Source organism: Rana temporaria, chromosome 7, assembly GCF_905171775.1.
Source record: "Rana temporaria chromosome 7, aRanTem1.1, whole genome shotgun sequence".
NCBI classification, from domain to species: Eukaryota; Metazoa; Chordata; class Amphibia; order Anura; family Ranidae; genus Rana; species Rana temporaria.
In genome coordinates this window covers 163,269,182-163,290,246 of record NC_053495.1, presented here as the reverse complement: position 1 = coordinate 163,290,246, position 21,065 = coordinate 163,269,182, and the positions used below count along the sequence as shown (strand labels likewise).

At 42.7% G+C, this 21,065-nt stretch overlaps 1 protein-coding gene across 1 annotated transcript in view; it reads right to left on the bottom strand.

Annotated features, from left to right (window-relative positions):
- Positions 1-21,065, bottom strand: part of SEC16B (SEC16 homolog B, endoplasmic reticulum export factor) — a 269,950-nt gene that overhangs the window by 66,687 nt on the left and 182,198 nt on the right. Inside the window, exons 19-20 of the mRNA XM_040360362.1 lie at positions 16,262-16,358; positions 14,489-14,722 (exon numbers count right to left, since the gene is read on the bottom strand). Coding sequence (XP_040216296.1) covers positions 14,489-14,722; positions 16,262-16,358 — 331 coding nt within the window. The remainder of the gene's footprint in view (positions 1-14,488; positions 14,723-16,261; positions 16,359-21,065) is intronic.

Genomic DNA, 21,065 nt, shown 5'->3' with positions numbered 1-21,065 from the left:
AAAAAAGAGAGCCTGACCACTAACGCTGTGTTTCTTGCAGCCCTACCAGGTCAAGAGACGCAAGTCTGCGGCACAGAGGGAGATCAAGCCATGCGTCAAGCAGAAGATCACGCAGAAGTCACCCTCCCACTATCATCGCTCAAGACGTAGCCGCTCGCGTCACACCCACTCCCGTCAAAGTCGGTCCCACCGCAGACGATCACCATCAACTCACCATGGTCGCAGCTACCATACCCGTCGTGTGGCAAATGCCTGCTGGGTATGCGGGGCTCCAGCCTTGCCAGGAAAATTGGCTTGCCGTTCTTGCTTCAATGAAGCAACCAAGGAGAGGGAGCCGGACACCAGAGTAGCGACAGAGCTCACAAGAGAGTCGCCACGGGAATCAATTTTGGGAACTACGGCTCCACTGATAAACGATCCTACCCCAAGCACATCACCAGTACCCTGTCACTACACACAGGCTTCGGAAACCCTCTCTGAAAATGAAGAACGAGAAGCGATGTCAGGGTTCCACTTCTGCTTAGTCGAACCATTCGCTCGCTCAGTCAAAGAAGCGATTCGCTGGGAGGAAGATGAGACAGAACCTCAGAAAGTTCGGAAATATTTTCCAGAACTGAAGAGAGATCCTAAATCGTTTCCCTTCATAGAGGAACTGGAAGACCTCATAAAGGATGAATGGGAGAGATCGGATAAGCGGCCTAGCCTTAGAAACAAGCTTGCAAAATTGTATCCTTTAAAGGAGTCTAAAACCAATTCCCTGATTAATGCACCCACAGTCGATTCATCTCTAATGCTACTTGCCAGACACGTTACCCTGCCGATCGAAGACGCAGTTACCTTCCGGAACGTACTTGATCCTAAAATCGATCTTGAATTAAAAAAGGCTTACTCCACGGCAGGAGGCACTTGTAGACCGGCTATCACCACTGCTGCAGTAGCCAAAGCCATCTCTGCATGGGCGGCTAACATTGAGAAATCCCTCCTAGATGGAACTGACCAGGAAAAAATCATTTCCTCCCTACAGGAGATTAAGTTGGCAGGCGACTTCATGGCCGGAGCGTCAGTGGACATCATTAGATCCTCAGCAAGGGCAATGCTGGCCTCAGTTATGGCCAGAAGGGCCTTATGGCTGAAGCCCTGGATAGCCGATGCAGCATCAAAATCGAATTGGTGTAGAATTCCGTATGACGGCTCAAACCTGTTTGGCGCAAAACTGGATTCAGCCATCTTCAAAGTCACGGGAGGAAAGTCGGGGCTAATACCCTCCGATAGGAGACCCAAAGCCCAGAAAGGTCCCGCTTATAGGTGTAATCTTCCCGACAAATACAGGGATGCTAGATCCTATCGTCCCGGCAGGGAGTTTAGGAGGGACTGGAAAAATTCTCAAACCCTCCTTTACAAAGGTACAGAAGGCCAAGGCCATCACGGCTGGGGACCAACAGAAATCTTTTTGAGGATTCGCCCGCCCACCCAGCTCAGGTGGGCGCCAGGCTCAAGAACTTCGCTCAAATATGGTCAAGTCACATAACAGATCCATGGACATTATCCACTATCAAGATCGGACATAAATGGAAATTCATAGGCACGTTGCCAGACAACACATTCCAGCCTACCAAGATGCCATCTAGAAGGTTACTTCTGCAATATGTAACACAATTGTTACAAAAAGCAGCAATCATAGAAGTACCACCACACCAAAAAGAAGGGGGTTCTATTCCCCTTTATTTTTGGTACGAAAGAAAACGGGGGACTTACGTCCAGTCCTGGACCTAAAGAGGCTCAACAAGAGGATCAAAATAGAAGCCTTAAAAATGGAAAGCCTTCAGTCCATTCTGTTGGTGGTGAACCTGGGAGACTGGATGTTATTGGTGGATTTATCGGACGCTTACCTTCACGTCCCGACCCATCCCGCCTTCCAAAAGTTCCTTTGATTCTCAATTAGTCAGTGCCATTTCAAATTCCGGTGCCTTCCATTCGGCATCTCCTCAGCACCCAGGATATTCACCAAAGTTCTCCTACCCCTGATCGCACTTCTCAGAGAGAAGGGTTTGCGAGTCCATCATTATTTGGATGACATTCTGCTCCTGGCAGAAAATCGGGAGACCTTGACTCTTCACCGGAAGTTATTGCTCATGACCCTGCAAGACTTCGGGTGGCTAGTCAACTGGAAAAAAAAGCAGTCTCCAGCCCACGCAAGTCATGGTGTTTCTAGGGGCAGAGCTGGATACCAGGCTGAACCGGGTACAACTCCCTCAGGAGAAGCTGAAGCCCTTAGTCCAGAAGATGCAGAACCTGTTATCATCCAGACGACTGCCGGCCAGAGCCTGCCTCAGTATCCCGGGGTCCTTGTTGGCCTAGGCCAGGATACAGCTTTGCATTAACCACTTCAGCCCTGGAAGAATTTACCCCCTTCCTGTCCAGAGCACTTTTTGAGATTCGGCACTGCGTCGCTTTAACTGACAATTGCGTGGTCGTGCGACGTTGCACCCAAACAAAATTGACGTCCCTTTTTTCCACCAAATAGAGCTTTCTTTTGGTGGTATTTGATCACCTCTACAATTTGTATTGTTTATTGTTTGGCTATAAACAAAAGAAGAGCAACAATTTTGAAAAAAAAAAAAATGTTTTATGTCATTTTTATTATAATTTTAATTTTTTACTAGTAATGGCGGCGATCTGCGATTTTTATCGTGACTGCGACATTATGGGGGACACATCGGACACTTTTGAGGACCATTGTCATTTATACAGCGATCAGTGCTATAAAAATTCACTGATTACTGTGTAAATGACACTGGCAGGAAAGGGGTTACCCACTAGGGGATGAGGAAGGGGTGACCTAGGGAGTGATTCTAACTGTGGGGGGATGGGCTACGAGTGACATGACACTGATCACTGCTCTCGGTGACAGGAAGCAGTAGATCACTGTCCTGTCATTAGGCAGAACAGTGAAATGCCTTGTTTACATAGGCATCCCCCTGTTCTGCCTCTCCGTAACGCGATCGCTGGCACCCGGCAGACCTCGAAGCACAGCTTCTTAAAGGGGACGTACCTGTACACCCATTAGCCCACCGCTGCCATTCTGCCGACGTATATCAGCGCCCCCAGCGGTTGGCAAGTAGTTAAAAATAACTGAGCCTCCAAGCAGCCAACAACATCAACTGGTCAGTATGTCCCTTTATTTTGCTGACTCAACACCCCACAGGGTAGAGCAGGACCTGATAATGGACAATAGAAATGCCCTTGTACGCTCATGCCACAATACCATGTCCCTTTCCTGAGCTACATATGAACAGGATCATGGATTGTCTCATGGGGGCTTATGGGGTTTTTCTTTTGCTTATGCAAATAGCAACTTTGAGAATATTGCTATGTGCAAATTGTTTCTGGCAGGTCTGCAGGTAGTAGTGAAGAGGAAGTCTGAAAAAGAAGGCATGTATTGAAAGGTTATACTGTTGATTGTGCTGTTACCCAAAATATAAGTGAAGTTAAAACTTTTTAATTAGCCATTGATAGAGCAGAAACAAATTAAAACCTCTATTGGAATTTTACTGCTATCCAGGGATCCATTAGGCAGATTTCCCCTCAATTCCCACTGACAACACTTTCACCAGAAAGGAAGTGAGAGAAAATCTGCAACAGAATTACAGGCAGCAATAAAAAATCAGAATGACATTTCTGATCCGACTAGCTTTTCCTTTATTCTACAAAAAAAAAAAAAAAAATTTCAGGTACAATTGAGCACTGCAAGAAACTAAGGGCCAGATTCACAAAGGAGATACTCCGTCGTATCTCTCAGGCCTCGTACACACGGCCGAGGAACTCGACGTGCCAAACACATCGAGTTCCTCGGCGAGTTCAGCCCTGAAGCCGCCGAGGAGCTCGGCGGGCCGAGTTCTCCCAGAGAACAACGAGAAAATAGAGAACATGTTCTCTATTTTCTCGACGAGTTCCTCGGCGGCTCCATCGGGCTGAAAGTGTACACACGACAGAGTTTCTCGGCAGAATCCGGCTCTGACCGAGTTTCTCGCTGAATTCTGCCGAGAAACTCTGTCGTGTGTACGAGGCCTTAGAGTATCTATGCGACTGATTCATAGAATCAGTTACGCACAGATAGCCCTAAGATCCGACAGGTGTAATTGTTTTACACTGTCGGATCTTAGGATGCAGTACCGCGGCCGCCGCCGGGGGGAGTGTGCGTCGTAAACCAGCGTCGGGTATGAAAATTAGCAAGTACGACGATCCACAAAGGTTTTTCCCGTCGTCGCAAGTTTTAGATTCCCGTCGCAAAGATAGGGCTGCTATTAACATGGTGTAAAATTACTCCACCATGTTAAAGTATGCCCGTATTTCCCGCGTCGCTTTTGAATTTTTTTGTTTTCCCAACGTAAGTACGTTACGCACGTCGCGATTCTCAACACTTCGGCGCGTCGTAATTTCGCGCAAAGCACGTCGGGAAACTTGCGACCGGAGCATGCGCAGTACGTCCGGCGCGGAAGCGCGCCTAATTTAAATGGTACCCGCCCCATTTGAATTGGGCCGCCTTGCGCCGGACGTGTTTACGATACACCACCGCAAGTTTCCAGGTAAGTGCTTTGTGGATCGGGCACTTAGACTGAAAACTTGCGGCGGTGTAACGTAAACGGGTTACGTTACGCTGCGCCACAGGTACGTGAATCTGGCCCTAGGAGAGCAACAATCCCACAAATGATTTCTCGTTTATTTATTCAGCAGCATGAGAAGCATGTATTTACAGTCCCTTGAAATTTTCCACATTTTGTCATGTTACAACAACCAAAAACGTAAATGAATTTATTGGGATTTTATGTTATAGACCAACACAGGGTGGCACATAATTGTGAAGTGGAAGGAAAATGATAAATGGTTTTCAATTTTTATTTTACAAATAAAGATCTGAAAAGTATTCGGCCCGTTACTTTGATACCCCTAACTAAAATCTAGTGGAACCAATTGCCTTCAGAAGATGCCTAATTAGTAAATAGAGTCTATCTGGGTGTAATTTAATCTCAGTATAAATACAGCTGTTCTGTGGAGCCCTCAGAGGTTTGTTAGAGAACCTTAGTGAACAAACAGCGCCATGAAGGCCAAGGAACACACCAGGTCAGGGATAAAGCTGTGGAAAAGTTTAACGCAGGGTTAGGATATAAAAAAAATATCCCAAGCTTTGAACATCTCACAGAGCACTGTTCAATCCATCATCCGAAAATGGAAAGAGTATGGCACAACTGCAAATCTACCAAGACATGGCGGTCCACCTAAACTGACAGACCGGTCAAGGAGAGCATTAATCAGAGAAGAAGCCAAGAGGCCCATGGTAACTCTGGAGGTGCTGTAGAGATCCATAGCTCAGGTGGGAGAATCTGTCCACCGGACAACTATTAGTCGTGCGCTTCACAAATCTGGCTTTTATGGAAGACTGACAAGAACAAAGCCATTGCTGAAAGAAAGCCATAAGAAGTCCTATTTGCAGTTTGCGAGAAGCCATGTGGGGTACACGGCAAACATGTGGAAGAAGGTGCTCTGGTCAGATGAGACCAAAATTAAACTTTTTGGCCTAAAAGCAAAATGCTATGTGTGGCAGAAAAACTAACACTACACATCACCCTGAACACACCATCCCCATCGTGATACGTGGTGGTAGCAGCATCATGTTGTGGGGATGCTTTTTTTCAGCAGGGACAGGGGAGCTGGTCAGAGTTGATGGGAAGATGGATGCTAAATACTAAATCTTAGAAGAAAATCTGCTAGTCTGCAAAAGACTTGAGACTAAGGTGGAGGTTCACCTTCCAGCAAAACAATGACCCTAAACATACAGCCAGAGATATAAGGAAATGTTTTGGATAAAAGCATATTCATGTGTTAGAATGGCCCAGTCAAAGTCCAGACCTAAATCCAATTGAGATTCTGTGGCAAGACTTGAACATTTGCTGTTTACAGACGCTCTCCATACAATCTGAATAGAACTTGACCTTTTTTTTTTCCAAAGAAGAGTGGGCAAAAATGTCACTCTCTAGATGTGCAAAGCTGGTAGAGACATCCCCAAAAAGACTTGCAGCTGTAATTTCAGTATTGACTCTGGTTGGCTGAATACAAATGCACACCACACTTTTCACATATTTGTTTGTTTTTTTTAAATATGAAAACCGTGTATCATTTTCCTTCTACTTCACAATTATGTGCCACATTGTGTTGGTCTATCACATACAATCCCAATAAAATACATTTACGTTTTTTTTTGGACAAAATGTAGAAAAATTCAAGGGGTATGAATACTTTTTCAAGGCATTGTAGAAAAATTATTTGGGCTTAAGCAGTACCCTGACAAATGTAACCTTTGTCTGGAATTTCTCCTGATAATAGCAGTGTGCTTCCTGGTGTGTGACAGTGCTTAGGCACTCCTGTTAATTGTTAGGCTTAGGAGATTGGAGTGAGATGTAGGAATGCTCACTGTTTTCTTTACTGGAGGAAGAAAAGCCCTGTTTCTACCTTTAACAAAATGGCTGCTCAAACACGTGTATTTTGTAATGGAGAAAATACTTGTGATTATCCTTTGTCCTTTATATACATTTGTTTGTGGCACAAATTCCACAGTAATCATAGACAGGGGCTAAGCATTTTAACATATATGAGTGCCAGCAGATTGTAGCCAACCAATCTACAGTGATTGACTGTGACCCAATAAAATACATTTAGTTTTTTTGTTGCAACATGACAAAATGTGGAAAATTTCAAGGGGTAAGAATACTTTTTCAAGGCACTGTACTTCTTAACAGGGACAGCTTATATTGGGATTTTCACTTTGATAACAGGGTTGCTTTAAACCAGCCCTCACTGACTTCTGTAGCTACAAGCACTCTGGAATTTTTCATCTTCACAATTCACAGCAGAAGCATTGAAGTCATTCAGGTCATTCTCTCAGCAGCTCAGGTCCATCTGCCCCCCCTTTCCAGACCTGTTTTATTATAGATAAGAAGGGTGGAATGCTGTTCGGTCACTGCTGGGAGGAAGGAGCAGGGTAAACTGTAAATGATTTTAGTGCTTCTGCTGTGAACATTGGGGATTATTTCTCCACCATGCCTGCAGGCACAGGGGTCAGTGAGAGCTTGCATTTTTTCTAAAACCTACAATAATACACATAGATTTACTTTCAATTTGTTTTATTTTTTAGGTCCTGCAGTGGCCAGTGAAATAAAACTGCAGCAAAATATGGTGATTTCTTTGAATCTTCCTTCCTGCTTTTTGAGATGGAATAAAAAATGTTGCTATGTGCTTTTCTTTTTTTTTTTCATTCCACACAACTGCAGACAAAAGGTATTTTAGCTTAAAAGCCAAAGCAAGCAGCGGCAATCTACTGCTTAGCAGATGTTGTGAATAAATGGATGTGTAAACACAGTGTTCTGTTCTTTTATGAGAAGTACATATGGCCCAAATAGTGGACTTCTCTGCCTTGGTCACAATTTTCATGTACTAAATTTATATGGATAAGTCTATTAAGCCATCAGTATGTTTTGCGGGTTATCCACATCAGCACAGGAAATAGGAATAATAAGCACTCTAGGCAAGAATGCATAGGAAAATAAAAGTATAGTCTGTTTAGTCTTGCCTTAAAGAGGAAGTAAACCTTTGTTTTTCCATTTTGTTTAAAAATACACCTGCATACGTGTACAGCATACTAGCTCATTATGTGTCACTTACCTGAAAACGGAGCCCCCGAAGTCCCGTCCACCGCCGCCGCCATGTCCCCTGGAGCTTCTTCCTTGTCTTTGCCACTCCGGCGTTGTGATTGGCCAGAGCGGCGATGACATCGATGACGTCACTCCCCGCGCATACGTGAAAACCAGGCATTAACCCAGTTAATGCCATTCACAAAAACGGTACCGCTCAGTGCGCCTGCGCCGTTGTCTACTGCGCCGGTGCCAGTTTCTGTGAAAATATCTCCTTAACCCTATAGGTTAAGGAGATATTTCTTGCACCTACAGGTAAGCCTTAATCTAAGATACCTGTAGGTTCAAGTGACAAGAGTGGGTTTAAAACCACTTTAAAGCGGAGTTCCAGCCTTTTCATGTTTATTAAAAGTCAGCAGCTACAAAAAGTCTATCTGCTGACTTTTAATAAACAGACACTTACCTGTTCCACGGTCCAGCGATGCGGCCGCCCAGAGTGTCGCCCCTCTCCCCCTCCTCTCCGCCGGCACCTCCATTGCCCCTCTGGGCACCCAGCCGTGACAGCTTTCGGCTTCACGGCCGGGCACGCACTGCGCATGCACGTGGAACTCCGCTTTAAGTCCTTTTGGTATCTTTTGTTATCTATTTAAAATACCCTAAGAATTTTTATGCACTTTAAGTTTAAATATTTATTTGATTTCTTCACTTTTATTGTACAATTTATATTATATGCACTTGTGTTTTCATAAATTGGTATACATATATGTTATCTATTAAATATTGATTTGATGGTACACCACAATTTTTATGTACTATTAAAAGTGCCTGTCAGATGGCCTGTTATTGGCAGTATCTGCAGAGTTTTTGAAGCTGCTGCAAGTAAACACTACTTGCAATATTTTTTTTGTATAATTCCAGATACAATAATGTCTCAATTAAATACATTTTATATGACGTTTTCAAATTTCAGTATTGTATTAAACATCAAGGCCCAGATCCACATACATGTAGAACGGCGCAGCGTATCAGAGATACACTACGCCGCCGTACCTTACCTGGCACATTTTCGAATCCTCAGCGATTTTGCGCCGTAAGTTAGGGCGGCGTAGTGTATTTCTGGTGGCGGATTTGAAATTGGGCGGGTTGGGGGCGGGTTTAATTTAAATGAAGCGCGTCCCCACGCCGAATGAACTGCGCATGTGTCGTCCCGAAATTTCCCGCCGTGCATTGCGCCAAATGACGTCACTAGGACGTCATTTTTTTAACTTAGACGTGAGTTACGTCCATCCCTATTCACGGACGACTTACGCAAAAAAAAAAAAAATGTAATTTAGACGCGGGAACGACGGCCATACTTAACATGGCAAGTCTATGTATATGCCGAAAAATACCAGCTTTAACTATACGCCGGAAAAACAAAAGAAAAGTGAATACCCTGCGCTGCCAATAGTGCGGTAATGGTAGCTGCTAACACAGCTTATTCAAAAAAGCAAAGTAACAAAAGGATATATAAGTGTAGCGCTTATAATGATATAGTGAATATCAAAATACCATAATCTGTGTAGTAAATAAAATACATAGATATTAATAAATGTAGAACATAAGTCAAAACGGTATGTACAACCCTTTGGATGGAAAAAAGGTGCCAATTAAGCAAATAGTCTGGTTCACTTAATGTGATATCAGGTGAAGTGCAAAGTCCAGCAAAACTCAGTGTTTAGAATGATTGGTAATATATAACGAAGTTCATTATTTTCCACATGTCCTTCAAGTGAGTGAATAAATGAAAAGATACGTGACTTCTAAAACGTGACAGTCCCACCACCGATAAAAGTGCAGGCTTACCGGAACTTGTTGACCACTGATGGCGTATGCCAAAAGAGGTCGATCAAGGCTTTATATGACAGATGTCAAAAAACGATCCTTGGCGGGAAGTGTAGGCCCAATTGGATGATGTATCCTTAGATGGAATGGGTCCCCAGGGACAGACTGGAAACAGTACTGATGTAGGACTCCCAAAACTTAACAGGATCAACCTCACAGCTTGACAACCCAGCAAAAGCAGATTATGGTATTTTGATATTCACTATATCATTATACGCCGGAAAAAGCCGACTACAGACGACGTTCGTGGATCATCGTAAATCGCTAATTTGCATACCCGACACGGAAAACGCCACCCAGCGGACGCCGAAGTATTGCATCTTAGATCCGAAGGTGTACGAAGACGTACACCTGTCGGATCTAACCCAGAAGCCGTCGTATCTTGTTTTGAGGATTCAAAACAACGATACGACGCGGGAAATTTGAAAGTACACCGGCGTATCAGTAGATACGCCGGCGTACTTCGTCTGTGAATCTGGCCCCAAGATTTTTTGATTAGCCTCTAGATTAGAAGGTAATCTTACTTGCTCAGTGCAATCAATCTACTTCCTCTTAACAACTGCTGAGAGATCAGCCAAATAAGCAGTGAATTGTTTTTATTGCATCAACCAACTCATAGGGGTTAATTTACTAAAGGCACAGAGACTGTGCGTTTTGCAAAGTGCAGTTGCTCCAGAGCCTAGTAAATTTGGTAAAGCTTCACTTTGCAAAGAATACCCAATCATATGCAAGGAGAATAAAAAAAAAAAACAGCATTTTTGCTTGCACATGATTGGACGATGGAACCCAGGAGAGCTTCTGCTCATTTACTAAGCTCTGGAGCAACTGCTCTTGCAGAGTGCAACTGCACTTTGCCAAGTCCAAAGTCTATTTGCCCTTAGTAAATCAGCCCCATAGGCTTTCACTGGGAGAAGAAGCAGTAAAGCACAACAATTGGTACTGCAAACCAGGAGTCAGAGCCTTCATTTGTTGCAAGCACATACATCTATCGAATAGTCATATGTAGTTACAAACTATACATAGAAACAATGTATTTTAAAATTTTAATATGCACAGCATTACAATCCTTGTGTATATGACCCCCTTCCTCCCTTCAGATGTAATTTTTGCAGTTAAGATTAAATAAATTGTAATAGGGTAATAAAACTGAACTCTAGGCATATATAAAAGGCACAAAGTATTGAATGGCCAAGGCACTATTTATACTAAAGTCTTGAAAAGACATGAGAATTCCAGATAGTTGGTATTTGAAAATCCCATTGCCGTCAGATGTGTTATTCTGAAATCCCTATGAGTTTGACTCCATTTTGTCTCCATAGGAGTCACGTTTAGCACTCTCTGTTCTATAAGCAGCACATTTTCACCTGCTGGTATTTCATGCTCTGTTCATTGAATGGGTCAATCTGTTGCCTTATTAGTGACAACCACCTATTGTTTCCCTTCACAGTGACAAAGTGACACGCCATTGTTACTGGAGGAAATGAGTTAAAAGACACACACTTATTGCTAGATTAAAAGTAAAAAGACACTAATGGAATAGTACAAAGGATTTTCCATATACAATAAAGCACATACAGAATGATGCAATACTAACCATATCTACAGGTAACTATAGACAAAAGGCTGACATAAATCACATAATCCCACTATTTATTCAGCAGCCCATTGACATTCTTGGGTGATAATTGGGCTTTTTAGGGTTACCCTATGTAACGGAACCCCAAATGGGATTGGGGTTAACGCCGTTTAAGATATTCCATTCCCGAACCCAAGACAGCTATCGACACTCCACAGTCAGGCAAACAAACCCCAATAACGAGACACACAGCTCTGTTTGAGGTTCCACACGAATAGCCCCTTTATTGAGAAAATCAGGCTCTTATATACAGTTAGGATACTGCAGTCCAAATGAACAATGACCCAACTCCACCTAACGAGCCCCCTCAATACACATCTTTTAGTCAGACATTTCCGGCTCCGTCTCTGACATAATTTACATGAGCTAATTAACTACAACTGATAATTCAGACACCTGACCTTCAGGCTGTCTGCTAACTCACAATACACATTTATAATCAATAGACCTTCACACAATACAGGGTCAATTAGCACAAGCAATCCTAGATTCATTTAGATCACAGTAGCAGACTTAATTACCACAGCAAGCTTTATAGTACACTACAGCCAACACACAATATATATACAATATATACAATTAAATCTGACTAGCCCAGACCATAGTGGGGTTCTCATTCACCTGGTGCCCCTATTAGAGACACAGGGTGATCTACACATAAGAGGCATCAGGGAGCTTCTGGGTCCCACGGGCCCTTCCGTTACATCTCTCCTCTTTCGGCAGGAGACTAACACAGAAGGAGACCCCAGAAGGGTTGACTACAAAGTTAGTCCATAGTTCCATTCCTCTAATGCTGGTATCCACACAGTACCCCAAATAAATTGCTCCAAACAGAGCATTACTCACCCAGCCAACCTCTGCCTCTCTCAGAGAACATGCCCGCCGCTGGGGAGAGGCCTGGACTGGCCCTTCTCCCTGGAGTCCTTTCAGCCGCTGGAGAGAAGACAGGGTGACTTGGCTCAGTCCATCATGCTGTTGGAGATCTAGGACAACTGACCAGTATCCCTGGGGTATACAAGTGGAGACTGAAAGCCCACCCACTTGTGGTAGGTGAAAATCCCCTGGTGCTTGCAAAGCAAGGCTGACATCCTCCTGTCTCAGTGCCACACCATTTTCTGGGGTTGCGTTAGTGAAGACCAAAGTCCATCCATTACGGCAGGACCTCCCTCTTCTGTTAGTTGAGAGCAGAGGCCCTATTTAGAAAATAAAAAAACAAACAAACCTTTACAACCCCTTTAAGCTGGCTACACATTTTGTCCAGTTCTGATGTCTGCCACTCTATTTGACAGGAGTTAATGGTTCAACCATTTTTTGTCAGAGGAGCCTGCTGAAAAATGTTTGCTTAAACAGCAGCTGTATCCAAACAAATGTAGCCACTGTACAATCATTTTGACAGGTGATGGGGTTGGCTGTCAAAGTACAATAGCCATAGTTGGATATTTGGGTGGAGGAATAGGCTACTCTGAAAAATTTTAAAAAAATACCAGTGTTTGGTCAGCTTTAGGCCTCATTCACTTGTGCAGCTGGTTTGTAAACACCTCTAAAAAGTTTTCTCCAGTGGATACATTTTTAGACATGGTTTCGAGTCAGTTGACAGTCTTGCATTTTGAAAGCCTGTTTTTTGATCCCCAAGGGGGATTTTACATTGAAATCCTTCTGGGCCAGCTGCTTATCCCCAGGGAATGTTCTTTATACTTGGTGGTCGTTTTCCATGCTTTCCAGATTTTGGACAAAGGTCCCTAAACTATTACAAGTGTTGCCCTATCCCTAGGGACCCTTGGCGTGTCCTATTACATTAAAAGCCTCCAGGTCTAATGAGACTCCAATTCAAACTGCAAACATATGTTTTACTAGCAGCAAAACAACCTATCGCAAAAGCCTGAAAACAACAGTTTATGTCCTTCGCAGAAGTCCATCGCTGCATAGACATCTACTTTATCAATGAAAAACTTACCAGTATTCTCCTAGATACGCATAAGAAATTCCTAAAAACCTGGACCCTATTAATACATTATGCCTATCCCTTCCAGGCCACCTATACACTGATTCTGATCGTGGTGTCCCTGACGTCCTCCTCTTGTTCTCCTCTTCCCTTTTCTATTCTGTCCCACTTTCCTCACTCTTCTTTTTCCCCCCGGCCCCCCAGCTTGGGAAGCCTTGGGCAATATGCTTGCTGGCTTTTCCCTATACAGCGAACCCAACCTCTGCATTCAATTCACGTGTCTCCCAGCACAGTTAATGACGCACGATTCACCCTATCCCTGGCCTTTTTTTTTCTTGTTGTTTGTACAGTAAAGCTAATATGCAACTTGCATTACTCGTTTTCTCTAATGACATATGGATGCACTGTGGAGCTTCTCCATTTGTTGGTTACTTCACATATTTGTACAGGATTGTATTTGCATCCTACAAATTGTAAATAAAAACTAATTGAATGTGATATCCTTCTGGACCATGCCACACCTAAGTATCTTACAAGCAGTTGCACCATGGGCCCATTGACTCAAGAATGACAAGTGACCCTGCCACAATATGTTGTTGAAGAAACTACCACATCATTATTAACTTGTCGGTAGGCAGTCTGGGTACAGTAATCAATCACCTTTTTCTACCACCTATCCACCACATGGGTGAACCAGGCCTCTAAATAAATTTCTGACAGTGCTGGGTCAATCACCAAGCACCAGCACAGTTATCTAAGAGGAAGAAGTGAGTAATTTGCTCCTCCATACCCAAAAGTAATTCTGAGGCCCCGTACACACGACCGAGTTTCTCAGCAGAATTCAGCCAGAAACTCGATGGGAGCCGTATTCTGCCGAGGAAAATGGTCGTGTGTACACTTTTGGCCGAGAAAACCGACGAGGAACTCGTCGAGCCAAATAGAGAACATGTTCTCTATTTCCTCGTTAGTCAATGGGGAAACTTGGCTCGCCGAGATCCTCGGCGGCTTCACAAGGAACTCGACGAGCAAAACGATGTGTTTTGCTCGTCGAGTTTCTCGGACGTGTGTACGGGGCCTGAGCTTTCAGCCGTTAAACAAAGCAGCATGAGAGGGAAAGGAAAGGTGAATATGTGCTTCTGGGGATGAGGGGCAACGCACAGGTTTTCTTTAAACAGAATATTCATCTCCAGTAATATCAGGACAATAGGGAAGTATATTATTTACCTAGGTTCCTGATCTCACAGCCAACAAGGATCTCACATCAAAATCTCCAACAGGCATAAACGTTTAATCCCCAATGGGTTCTGCCAAATGCTGATCAAAGTCTGAAAATATTGGTACCTTGCACTTGTGGCTCTTCAGGGTTGTTGTAATCAGAAGGAAGATCAGCACTGAGCTCACTCTGCTGTGAGCCCCACACATAATCATGTCCACTCTGTGCATCCACCAATTGCAGGTCTGTGTACTGGGGTACCCAGCTGCCAATGTGCTTTTCCTCCTCTGCTGCATTTTGAAGAGTATGCCCTGTTTCATTCTCGGGATATCTTTGCAAAGCTTCTCCTAATGTAGGCACATCTAGAACACAGAATATTGTAGTTATAAACAGACTTATAGACAATGATATACTGTATTTGTTGGCGTATAACACTCACTTTTTTACCCTGAAAATAGAGGGTAAACTGTGCCTGCGTGTTATACGCAGGGGGCTGTGCAAAGTTTTCTTCCTGAAACTTCCCTCTTAAAGTTAGGCTGCGTGTTATACGCCTGTACGTGTTATACGCCGATAAATACTGTAGTTAAAACCAACAGATTGAGTTTCGTAAAAAAAAATCACCACAGCTTTTAACAATTGAAACCATTCAAAACTAACGTGCTTGTTCAATGTTATAGTTCCCAAGGATATAATAGCTATCAGACAATAACCACTGATTCGGATAAGCTGCTACTGTAACCCTGGGGGTCAGTGTCTTTCCAAAGAAACAGAAAAACAAAACAGTAAGCCTAAAAAAAAAACACAAAGACTAAAACCTGGTACACATTATTAGCTATTTGCATTCAACCCAGCGGGTTGATTAAAAAAACTGTCAGCTCCAGTCGGAGACGCTGTACCAATGATCCAATGTTAGTACAGCGATATCCACCACTAAGCTGTTGTGTTCTGACAGGGGGATGGTCCCTTGCCAGAACACTCGCATCAGCACTCTCAGCTACATTCTGTGTATAGGGCAATCCATTCCATTTTCTTCAATGGGGTGCCCCACCTGCAGAAATTCAGGGAAAATAATCCCTGACCCTTTTCTGCAATTGTGTTGCACTGAATCGCATGGTTCTTCTCACGCACCACGGTTGCTGTTGTGTGGGGATGCCTTTAAAGGGTCACTAAAGGAAAAACATTTTTTTGCTGAAATGACTGTTTACAGGGTATAGAGACATAAAAGTTAACTGATTCCTTTTAAAAATGATTAAAAATAGATAAAAATCAATCATATAATGTGCCTCTAGTTTCACTTTCGTTTTTAAACTGGTTTCATGTTTCTGTGAAGTAGAGAGAGACACAGAACAAAAACAAACAAATCCAGGGCAGTGTTTTGTTTTTAAAATGAATCTGAGGAGTTTTAGACACACAGCTTGGACCACAGTGAAAAGCTGCCATGAGATTTTTCATAAGGAGCCAGACAAGCAGGAAGTGTGGAGATCACAGCAGAATTACAGCAACTTCAAAGCAAAAACGAACAATGAGGACATGAAACCAGGACTGCAGTAAGGTAAAGGAAGCTATTTAGCTAAAAAAATATTTTCCTTTAGTGATCCTTTAAGTTTCCAAGCTTCTGCTTAAAAAAAAGTGTTTCTCTGGGTATTTGAGAACAAATGCGATTTTGCGTACGATCCCCACCTGCAGATATGTTAACCTAGCCTAAGGGGGGCTCTGATGAAGGTGGGGGCTCCTTTATTTATAAAATAGATTTTTCTGAGGTGGGGGGCCGGCTGCAGATATTTGTAGAATATAACCTCTGGGCCTCATACTGAAAAGCTTGTAGATCCCTGGTGTAAAGCACCAGGAATTGCTTAGTATGGTATCCTGGCTATTCGCAGTTCACAGTGTGTTTTTCTTACCTAAAACCTCTACTGGTTTGTCCTGTTGCACTGTTTCTGTTTTGTTGACTTGATTGCTGCAGGTTAAAGGACTTGTTCTACTCTTTTCATCATCTGTCTAGAGATAAAATAAAACAAGCACATGTCAGCTGTATAATATACTGTACATCCACTGTAAAGAATGGAATTATAATAAAATGCAAAAAAAACACATAGAATTATACATGTAATACTGTATGCTATACTTATTGTTATTATACAGTATTTATATAGCACCAATAGTTTGTGCAGAGCTTAAAAACTCAATAAAAAAAATGGAGACGGTACAGTTACAATACAATTCCTAACAAAACGGTTAGGATGGCCCTGCTCTCTACAACCCAATACCAAGTTCCCTCGAACATTGTTTTTCCGGCACACATCAATGTAATCATATGTACAGCATATTATAGAGGATTAGTAAAAGGAACTCATCAGTCCACCGAAGAATGATATTCCAGTTAAAGATGGATTCTGGTGAGTTGAAACATCAGCTGGGGAGGGGGTGAGGGACTACATCTCACTAAAGGTCCCACATCTGTCCACCTGCTACAGTAGAATCTCTTTTTTTTTGTATGTATTTTACATTAGGAGGAGTTATTAAAAGGCAATGAAAGGAAGGAGATTTTTTTTAGCTACGGCAGGAAAAGTGAGTCTCCATGGAACTCCAGTGGAGAGGGTCTGTCAAATGGCTATGTAGCCTGGTAGTGTCAACCCACAACAAAAATATACGTTTCAGTTAGGTCCAATTTGCAACATCGCTCATGCAATATACTGAAGCTACAGAAGAAGAAAGCTTTTTTACGACTTTAGAACACCTTTCTCTCCTCTTCTCGTTAATGGGGGGATGTGTTCTGTAATCCACAATCAGAACTGACAACAATACCAACTGAATAGTAACCACAGAGAGCACAGGAATTGAAGAGAAGATCATTGTTAGGCCCCTTTCACACGGGGCGGACTCCATCAAGCAGATCCACTGTAACAGGGGATCACGGTCATCTGGTAAGAAGTGATTTCTTGTAATTTGGTGGTGGATTAAGCACGATTTTTTCATTAGCGTTTGGAGACGCCATCGCTCTCCCCCCTAGCATGTGGCTTCATATTTTTAGCCACCAAGTGCACTACTCTAAATTTCCCTAAATTGAACCTCATTTGCAATGTAGTTGCCCACCTCTCTATTGTATCAAAATCTTCTTGTAAAGTTGCTATATCCTGATAGATTATTACCCCCTTAACTTTGTATCATCAGCAAAAATTAAGATAGAACTATTTATACCAATCTTGGCCTAAAAAAAAGAAAACAAATGCAGACACTACCTATAAGGCCTGGTAAGCTGCAATATATTATATTTGTGTTCTTGGGTTTGATTATCCTATAAAGCTGAATTCCAGGTATGGCAATTTTTACATACCTGTATTTACATTGGTTCAGATTGGACCAAAGTTTGTATGTATGTGCCATATCTGTGGGATCCCTGTGGAAGATGGATATCATTGTAGAAGGCACTGCTTCTATAGCGATCGCTGCTAGCTTCTAAGTCATTGTTACCCTAGACTTAAGCTGGCCAAGGTGGTTCAAATCCTTCATGGTTCAACAGGGACCAGCCAACATTAGGCAGACTGAATGCACCCAGATCCATTCTTGGGTACAATAGCATGTCCGATTTTGAACATGCGAATATTGCCAATGGCTATAGCCGCAAGCAAAAATCACTGTGTTCTCCTGGCAGGGACGGTATCTTGTGCACCCCCACCCCCTGCAGGGAGAACACAGAGGGGTCGATTTACTAAATGCAGATAGACTGTGCACTTTGCAAAGTGCAGTTGCTCCAGAGCTTAGTAAATACGCAGAGGCTTTGCTGACTTCCATCATCCAATCATGTGCAGGCAAAAATGCTGTTTTTTTTATTTTCCTTGCATGTGATTGGGTATTCTTTGCAAAGTGAAACTTTACCTCATTTACTAAGCTCTGGAGCAACTGCACTTGTAGAGTGCAACTGCACTTTGCAAAGTGTGCAGTCTATTTGCCTTTAGTAAATCAACCCCAATAGCTCTATGGGATTGATTCACCCATCAACACTTAGGCCGCGTACACACGACCGAGGAACTCGACGGGCAAAACACATCGTTTTGTCCGTCGAGTTCCTTGTGAAGCCGCCGAAGATCTCGGCAAGCTGAAATTTCCCATTGAACAACGAGGAAATAGAGAACATGTTCTCTATTTCCTCGCCGAGGTCCTCGTCGGCTTCCTCGGCCGAAAGTGTACACACGGCCGGGTTTCTCGGCAGAATTCAGCTCTGAACCGAGTTTCTGGCTGAATTCTGCCGAGAAACTCGGTACACACGGCTGAGGAACTTGTCGTAAATGAAACATCGTTTTCCTCTACGAGTTCCTTGTTAGGCTTGTCGAGAATCTTGACAAGCTTTCTTTGTGTACACACTGTCAAGACCAAATCCCGCCATTCTCAAACGCGGTCACGTACAACATGCACGACGGCACTATAAAGGGGAAGTTTGATTCCACTGGCGCCACCCTTGGGGCTGCTTTTGCTAATCTCATGTTACTGCGTGTTAAGTAAAAGTTTGGTGAGAGACGATTCGCGCTTTTCAGTCTGTTACAGCGTGACAAATGTGCTATCTCCATTACAAACCCTACTTTTACCGAAGGTGCGCTCCCGTCTCATACTTTATTCTGAGCATGCACAGGTTTCTAAGCATACACACGAACGTGTTTCTCGACGTAAACCAGCCCGGCGAGAAACACGACGAGGAAATTGAGACTCCCGACGAGGAAAAAGAGAACTTTTTTTTTTTTTTTTCTATCGAGTTCCACAACAGTTTTCTCGACGAAAAACATACACACAACCGTTTTCCTTTGCAAAAAAGCTCTGCCACCAAGTTTCTTGATGGATTCTGTCAAGGAAAACAGTCGTGTGTACGAGGCCTGACTGTTTTCACGGGGGAATCAAGCAATTTATTTGCTGCAGGAAAGAAAATAGCACAATCTATGGCCTACAATTAATCCTTGAAGTGCCACCACAGCCCCACTGCAAGGAAGTATTTTTTAGTTGGGCTTTAAGTAATTTTATATATAAACAACAAAAAGGCTATGTCTTACACAGCATGTAGCAATACGCTTCCTTCATCATGTTTAATGAGAGGAATCCAGAGTGCTCTGAGTTCACAGCTAATTAACATATAAATGTTCCACAGATATAAGCAGCCTACACAAAGCCTGTCAAAAAGCAAAAAAAATCTCCCAATCAAATTGTAGCTAAAGATAATTTCACAGCAAAAGTGAGAAACAAATAGTATTGTATCACCTTCTAATGTGTCAAATTTTTCCTCAGAGTCTGTCATGACTCTTCTCTCATTTTAATTAATCCAGGAAAGAGAAACTAATAAACACCCCAAAAAATGGTCCTGGGATTTCAAAAGAAGTTGTTTAGAAACGAGTTCAGATACGGCTTAATTATATGAAGCAAATCAACTTTCTTTTTTTTTCCTTTTTTTTTTTTATGTTACACCACAGTAAGCATGATATAATGGTCGTATTGTACCTTGAAACACACACATCTCATTCCATTGTTCTACAAGAGGCTGAGAACAAATCCCCTCTAAGACTTTCAGCACATCTCTGGCTGTGGCAGGCTCCACGGTTACAGCTTCACCTTGCGTCCCTGAGCTTCCTGTCAGAAGGCCTTTTATGCTTCTGTAATTGCTTGAATCTGAAACCACAGAAAGCCTGTGATATCTTGTGCCAATTACAAGCACCAGTACCTAATACATGCAGACCCCTCGCCCTTGCACAATCACTGGTTCTTCTATCTCAGAAGACAACAGAGGATGAGGAGACAGTAGAAAAAAAAATTACTACAGAGGAAAAAGAACAGATTTTTTTCTGATTTTACAAGACTGAAATGTAATTTTTCCTGCTCTTGGGTTAGGTTCACAATAGGTAGATAAAAACTGGTTTAAAAATGTCATGTTGTGAAAATGAAGAGATTGTGAATAATGGTTTGTACAAGTATGGCTGTAGTTCTTCTGAACTGATTTAAAACCTCTTTTTCTACATTTGAATTTTAATACCTTTCTATTTTCTAACACTTCTGGTCCAATTGCGGCATTCTAGTGGCTGGCAGTGGAACTTTAAAGTCCAAGGATTGTAGGAAAGTTCTCTCAACCTCCTACTTGGTGCCCAGGGCCTTAGACCTGTAATAATATCAACTGGCAATGAGCGTGGGCATTTCTATTTGAACATCAAAACTGCACTATTTTTAGTCCAGTCAGCTGGAAGTGGGGTTATTCCATGCAGCACACGTACACAAAGAGGTGGAACGCTGGTGACATCCATGCCCTTATTTGGACACGTGCCCATATTCAGTCAATGTCATAGGGCGATTGGGGTTAAAATAAGTGTGATTTTTATGTTTGGTTAGATGAGTTCAGAGGATGTTCATCTGTAATAGTCACCACTAAAATGTTAGCCATTGCCCATCTCTGGTGGCAAAATATTCCTTCACAGCAGTGGCTTTTGCTGAAATGTGTACTGGCATTTGAAGCATAGCTAGACCCAAAAGTGAAAAACGTATATACCGGTATTGAAGATTACCAGTCCTTAGATACAGAAGTGCATCCATAAAATATTCAAAGCACTTCACTTTTTCCATATTTTGTTATGATACAGCCTTATTCTAAAAATGGATTACATGCATTATTTTCCTAAAAATTCTACAAACAAGACCCCATAATGACAATGTGAAATAAGTTTATTTGAAATCTTT